The 7930-nt window shown below is 39.4% G+C and overlaps 1 protein-coding gene across 1 annotated transcript; it reads left to right on the forward strand.

The window, feature by feature from the left end:
- The first annotated feature begins 6641 nt into the window (after nt 1–6641).
- On the forward strand, nt 6642–7698 carry LOC109941420 (RING-H2 finger protein ATL3). The gene has a single exon (XM_020542357.2). The coding sequence runs from the start codon at nt 6781–6783 to the stop codon at nt 7381–7383; it is 603 nt and encodes a 200-aa protein (XP_020397946.1). The 5' UTR covers nt 6642–6780; the 3' UTR covers nt 7384–7698.
- The last annotated feature ends 232 nt before the right edge of the window (nt 7699–7930 follow it).

Here is a 7930-nt window from a genome sequence, read left to right on the forward strand (position 1 = left end):
GACTTTAATTTTTTTTAAAAAAAATAAATGAGACGAGTCGATTAAACTTGATATAGAAAAGGTAAACGAATTATAAAATGGGATGGAGGGAGTACAACGTGAACATGTCGTATAATATTGTTCTATTATTCTATTGGAAAATAAATGACGAATTGCCATCAATGTAGCTAATTTGCTTTCAGGTGTTGATAGCACATGGCTGATGGCTGTTGTAGTTTCTCAACGAGTAAAGTTTTGTCTCGATATGTATGCAGGGAAATGAGAACTTGCATTGCATGCATATATTTATGGATGGTGCCAAGGCACACAGAACGCATCCTTGCCCAAGAAAATTCGTGTATTAAGCTAAGGTGTTTACATACCTCATATTTTATCTAATAACTATCAACTAAAAACATGTAAAGAGAATTGAGGGAAGGATATAGAGCCTTGCCATTAGAGTATCTATCACTATATATAAAATAGCCAATTTCTAACAGCCAAAGCATCGAAAATTGGCTCTCACAACGAAAGTAACTCATTTTCGATGGTTGTATCGTTATTTTTTGCGGCACCATATCATCAAGAAGTGATGAAATTTTGGCAGCCATAATATTTTTTTGACATCTAATTGTTGAAAATAATTTATTTATTTTCAGTGGCCACATATCATATGCCAAGAATAAACTAATTTTCATACATCGATATCACCGTCAAAAACAATTTAAATTGATAAAAAGTGTATAATGTATATGGATGTGTATATTAGATGTGATGGTATATTGTTGTTGAATTAACCAAATGTGCATGTGACTTGTATATGGTAGTATGGATGTGCAGGGAAGTTCTAGATCCATGTGACTTGATTATTTTCATCGGTAAGTGGTAAGTTGTAGGTTATTTCTGTAGATGTCCTCTGGCTGCTGAAAATAAGTAATTTTTAGCGTTCGCCGTAAAAAATAAAGTTTATTTTCGTGGTCCAACTTCTGACAACATGTGCCACCAAAAAAATGCTAAAGCTGTAGAAAAAAAAACTACTTTCGGCGATCCGTGACAACCGAAAATTACATTTTTCTATAATAACTAGCTGAATGCTCGTGCATTGTAACGGGAATATATAATACCAGTATACTACGATAACTTATATACAAAATATGTGTTATACCGTTATGAGAAAATGTTTCATAATCAATTTGTGATTCTGGCCATACATAAATTTTGTTATTTATAATCTATCTGTTTCACCACTACATTGCAACCATCAGTATCATGCAGACTTCGATATATGTCACGATTTGCATGGTCTCATTATTGGAGAGCACGCGTTTCACACATACCGGAAGAAATTCCCTCGTACATCGTTAGTCATCGGACACGTACCACCATAGGCTTTTGCTTAAACAAAAAGGTAAGTGTGTGTGTTTGCAAGACTAATGGTCAAACATCGTATAACCATAAAGTTAGAATACTATATTAATATATTAAATAAATTAATCCAATAGACATAGATTAACCCAATTAACATAGGATAAACAAATATCTAATTATAAAAGTATAAAACATGGTATAATCAATGTTGTTACTGCGTAGTAAATATTCATACGAGACTAACACAACTGGAACAGTTCAATTTAGAATTAAAATGGGGAAGTTACGAATTTCCAAAGTTTCTATGTATTTGATATAGGATTAATTAGGAAATCAATTTTATTGTTGTTTTCATGACAAAACAGAGGTATTATGTGATAAAAATAATATTATAGAATTATAGAAATTGGAATGAACTCATTTGGATTTCATATGAAATTTCCATGAATTAAATGGGTTTCTGCAATTATTTTTAAACTAAAAATCAATTTCTAAACTTCATTTCCCTATTTTCTTTATTTCCTGGACTGCGTCCCAAATTCTAGAAAGATCAGGGACCAAGCTATAAATGTTTTTCTAGACTCAGTGAGCATACAGAGTGGACGGTGGGTTAAACACAAATAAAGTCTTAGTTGAAGTTGTATACAATTCAACATGAGTCACGTTGGCTAGAGTGTGAAAGGCTAGGCATTCTACTCAATAAATCCAAGGTTCGATCCCTGAACAGCCACAGTTTGTTTTTTTTCTGCGCGCAGAACGGGGGAGAGCAGAACGGTAGAACACGGGGGAGAGCAGAACGGCAGACTACTCTTACCTTCTTAATAAGTAGTATAGATATTCTCATGTAAAAGTAACCATTCTCTATGATCCCTCCTCCCTGTCACACCACTCAGCACCACACCTCTTCTTGTACCAGGTCCATGTTTTTTCTGCAATAAATTTTATTCCTAGTAGGAGTACCACATATTAGTTTTCTTCTATGAAATTAAATCTTTTCAATTTGAGCAAATAACAAATATGTGCTCCATATTTTTGAACGTATTACATATCTTGGGACATTTGATTTCTTCTCTACGTTTATATAGGATTATTTGAGAAGGGCTCTAGTGGTGGCCTCAATTTTACTAGCTCCAGCAGACTGCTTAACATATTTTTTATTTAAAAATCCGTTATACAATCAATACAATATACAAATAATACTTTGCACCACCGTTTACACGAACCCACCAACATCTTTTTTGCGCGCCTCGATGAACTGTTGACGACTTGTCTCCCTATCCGGCTGTGCAAAATGGAAGCTGGCTCTGGTACTACGTATACCTATGGCTATGAGTTCTCTCTCCTCTCCTCATCTCAACTGTCGTTTCTCTCTCCTCACGACGCTCCATCCCGTAGCCCGCCGGCACCATAGATATGGACGGGATCTAGGAAGGGCCTTGACAACGACAAGCTGCAGCATCTCCAGAGCCGCACGAGGCAACTGCTGCTCAAGGAGGATTGGAGGGAGTACGTCGTCTTATGCTCCCGCATCGCTTCCTCCATCGTCGACTGCCGCATACTGTGCTGGGAACTCGCACACCGCGCTGACGCCCACGCGCGGCTCTGGGAAGCCTCCGGTAGCTAGGCTCGCTGATTTCCGACGTCGTGCTTGTGGTCGAGCCGGCCCACCCCAAGGCGACGCGGCGAAGTCGCTGAAGGAGAAAGGTGGCGTTGGGGCCGCGGCGGACGGGGAGGAAAGGAATAGGTCGGGCGCCTACTGCTCCAGTTCCGCTCAGCGGCGATGAGGTCCGCGGCAGCCGCCGGCTCGCTAGTCGCTAGCTTGCTCGGTTGCTCCTTGCTACCATGCCGTGGAGCACTGGAGCTCCGTCAGTGGCGTGCAAATGTGACGACCTACTTATCTCTCTTGAGATGATTCAAGCCTTCTGATCCAATTAGCAGAAAGCAGATTCCGACCTCTCACTTGTGCCATTCAGATTTGATGAAATGGATTATACTGACTTTGTGCACGTACATATGCATCAGTACACTCTTGCGTGCACCATATATACTTCACCCGTTTCAAAGTATAGGGTAAGATTTGACTCAATGAAGTCTTTAGGATCATACTCTGACCATTAATTTCTCTTACACACAATATGTTTTATTATAATTGATCATTAGAAAGTTTTAAAAAAATAGAAGGTGTAACCAGTTTTGAAGTACGAAAACGTGTACTTCCTCCGTTCCAAAATATTAGTGGTTTTAGCTTTTAATTTTTATATTTATGATCAAATAGATGATGAATCTAAACACATATATAAAAAATATATTAATTATTATATGAATCAACTAAAAAGGTAGGATGAATTTTATTTTGGGACGGAGTGAGTATACAATTAGAATAAATGTTGGTCATAGACAATAGAAATTTGGATTTCAAATTTGAACTTCAGGACGTAGGGAGTAGCTTTAATTCATTTCTTATAGGGTACAATTATTTTTAAATTTTTAAATAAATTTCTAGTAGAACCCAAAACGAATATTAAAGGTTGAATCCATTTATACCTTTTAATATGGAATCACAATCCATTTTCTTAGATTGTTGGGATTCGTACATGGCCTAAATGCTTGACCTTATACCAATATTCAAGCTTATTTGACGGGCATTGCTTGCCATGGACAACTAATCTTGTCAAAATTCCAATTCGCCAACTCCTATTAAACCAATGACTACTAAGCACTCTATTAAAATAACAGTCTATACAAGCACTTCTTTTTGTTGCAAACTGTGCTTATAAGGCAACCGACTGCATTGTTTTTTGCGACGGGAAAACAAAGGCTACCATTTACAAAAAAATAATAATATTGGAAGTGGCTGATGGAAGACAAGTGCCTCTAAAAATACACCTTATTTTACAAGCCCCTAACTTAAAGATGACAACAAAAAAAGTATATACTTTACAAACGGTCTTCTTAAGCAGCCACCTAGGCTCGCCCAACGTTTTTCCTAAAGGTTTCACCGTGTCCAACCCTGACAAAGCAGAGGCTGACACTACTGAAATCCGGCTCTTTGTCAAGTGTCAAATGAGTTGTTGAGTGTTTTTCTTTGAGCATTCGACAAAGAAGCTTTTTACTGAAGGTCAAAAAAAAATACTTGGCAGCGCTTCTTTGCTGAGTGTATTCTTTCGACATTTGGCAAAAAGCTTCTTGTCGAGTGCTTTTTCCGACACTAGGCAAATAACTTCTTTGTCGAGTGTTTTTTTATATTTGGCAAAAATATTATTTGCCGAGTATTTTTTCAACACTAGGCAAAGACAATTCTTAAATCAAATTTTGAAGCAACAAATTAATTTAAATGAAAAAGTTTTGAACTACAAACTTGTATAGCTCATCAAGATATACAATATTTATTTTGGCCATTTCTTCATATGACAAAGTCAAAGAAAATTTGTTCACAAAACATATATACATATCTTGTAGTTTATGAAACTCTAAAAGAGATGTATAAAATTTGTGAACAATGTTAGAACAACCATGTTGGATGAATAAATAACCAAACAACCAAAATAACCTTTGTACATTTTAAGTAGTTATAGAGTTTTGTAGTTTGTAACTTTTTTATTTTAGGTCATCTTGTCAACGAAAACTATGTCTGATTTAAAAAAATTAAAATTCGGATTTGTGAAACGATCTCGGATAAAAAAACCACCAAAATGATAGTCGTAGGTCTTAAAAAGTTATGAAAATTTGTAGTTAACAACTTTTTGATTTATAATCATATGGTCATGCAAAACTATATTAAATTCAAATTTCAAATTAAAATGACCTTAGATAGAAAATCCACAAAAATAAAAGTTGTAGGTCTCGAAATGTTATTTAACTTTATAATTGACAACTTTTAATTCGAAATCATCATATCATACAAAAATATGTTTGAAGTTTTCAAATTTTGTAAACGATCTCAAATGAAAAAACTACTTATATCAAAATTGTAGATCTCAAAGAGCTATGCAACTTTGTAGTTAACAACTTTTTCGTTTAAATTCATTTAGTACCTCATATAATCAATTTACTCTTGATTTGTTATAATACGTGTGGAAGAAAATTATAATATAGACATAAATGAGATAGATGTGAAGTCGTAGAGGAGGTTATGTGTGAGAGAAATGTTACGAGTTCAAATCTCACTGGCCACGAAATAAGTGAATTTAGTTAAAAATGGTGTAAATGATAGAGTGATTGGTTCGGCAATGGGGCAGGTTTCAGGGGTTATTCCCCTAATTAAAAAATTGTTGTTTTAGGATTTTTGCGATTCTTAATTTACCGAGTGCCTGAAAAACACTCAGCAAAGAGCTCTTTGCTCATAAAATTTTTGCCGACTGTAAAAAGTTTTTTGCCAAGTGTCTGAAACACTAGGCAAAAAAGACGAGTCCGGTAATGCGAGGACCTAGACATCTCGGTCCTGAGCTCCGTCTTCCTCGACCCCCCTGCCTCAACGACTACGAACGTACTTAGGTGTTGTTTGGTTCACGAATGATAACGTAAATGGTAACGATAATGATTTACGACGGTAATACGTTTGAATAAGCCAGTATTCGTTTTTAGTGTGGTATTTAATTACGTTGGACTTAAACAAACATGATTTAACGTTATTAGTTACCTATTACGTTACAATTACGTGAACCAAACATCACCTTAGTTTACAAGCGGACGTGCTTGCAAATGTTGATTTTTGCAAATAGTTCTAAGTGCTCTAGTTGTAAAAATTATATTGTAATTTTTACAAACACAGATGATAGCGGACTCGTCCTCCGTTTAAGGGTGGTAATAGATCATGATTCAAATGTTTCTTCGCAAAATAGTATTATCCTAAATAAGTTTTAGTTTAAAGATAAATAGAAATAGATTTGATTCTAATCTAATTTGATCCTTAAATTTTATAGTGTAAAATTTAGAACCAATTGTCACACGTACCTCCGCTTGAATATATTTATTCAGGACGGCTTGTAAAAATATTTTCTATAGTAGTGCACGGTTCGCAGGTATACGACTATACGGTGGTAGGAAACTCAACCAAGTTGATGTGCCGAATAACGACAAATTGGAATTTCATTTTCTATTAAGGAATCAGATCTGCTAGTAAGAAAACATACAGAATGTAGCCAGCTCTGTCATGATTTACTGAGTTATTATAGTATGAAGCTACGGTGGGCATCATCATATCAATAACTAACGACGCAACAAGCTCCGAAAACCACCCGAGTCAAACCGCTTGGACATTAGCAAAGTCCACCAATTCACCATTATTCCAAGAGCTCGTGGAATGGGCAATATATTTTCTATAGTAGTGCACGGTTCGCAGGTATAGGGTTTGTGGTTTATGTACACCATTGGCAGCGAGCCCCCTGTGCTGTTTGGTTTGTCCAAAACCATCTCGTCGGCGCAGAAGCCAGCATGTCCACGCTCGGGAGCGGCAGTATTGGCTCAGTGCCCAGCGCGTCGGCGCCGGAGGTGGAAGGCCAATGGGCGCCGCACGGCGCGGTACTGACGGCCTGCGTCGTGGGCATCAACGTGCTCGTGGTCCTCTTCATCTTCGGTTTCTTTTGGCGGTTCTTCTCTGGGAAAGGGGGGCTGTCCGCGTCAGACCGCGCCGACGACGAAGGCGACGACTCGCTGCCCGTGGCCTCCGCGTGGGCGTCCCGCCACCGGCACGAGGACTTCGGTGGGCAGCAGACAACGCAGGTGGAAGACGTGGCGTCGTCCCTGCCCGTGTCCGTGTACACCAGCGCCGGCGCCGAGGAAGGAGGGAAGGCTCCCGAGTGTGCGATGTGCATCCTGGAGCTAAACGACGGCGACTCGGTCCGCGTCCTCCCGCGGTGTGGGCACCGGTTCCACGCCGACTGCGTGGGCTTGTGGCTGCGACTCCACATTACGTGCCCGCTGTGCCGCGGCAGAGTCGTGGGCTCGTGGCCCCCGCCGAGGTGGCCATCGCTGATAAGTGATAACTCCATGAACGCCAAGAACGACGACGACGTCGCCGCGGATTGCTCCGTGTGAGGCGGCGCTCCGACGCCCGACCGAGTCGAGGACAGGTCGCTCGCTTGATCTGAGAGTGCATGGTGAGCAAGAAAGTGGTGGACCACGTGCATGGCGGAAGGTGACAACTGAAAACCAGCTTTCAGCTAGGTCGCCGTCCATATCCATGTCGCTTAGCTCCAGGTGACCAGCTAGAAAAGATTGGTGAGGCGATCAATTCCTTCGTCATGTTCTTCGTATTGTGTGTGGTGTGTATGTATATTTCTGCATGGTTTTTAGTTTTTGGGATTAGAGATGTCGAGTGGTATGTATATCTTATTGAATGGAGTCTTTCTCCATTTGTAGTGTATGGACTTGACATGTGCATGATTAATTATTCGTTTTATCAACTCTGTTGGCGCCGACGGCGCCAAACACTGGGTTCTCTACGGCGGTGCGGACTAGCTAGGGCCAGACGCTAGAAAGTAGGAGCGGGGTTTCCTGCACTGCGTCACATGGTCCGCGTCGGGTGACCGGACGGTCCCAGCAATACCGGAATCGATGGCTTTGCCGAGTGTTTGAAGCACTC

This window comes from Zea mays, chromosome 8 (genome assembly GCF_902167145.1).
Source record: "Zea mays cultivar B73 chromosome 8, Zm-B73-REFERENCE-NAM-5.0, whole genome shotgun sequence".
In the NCBI taxonomy this organism is placed as follows: Eukaryota; Viridiplantae; Streptophyta; class Magnoliopsida; order Poales; family Poaceae; genus Zea; species Zea mays.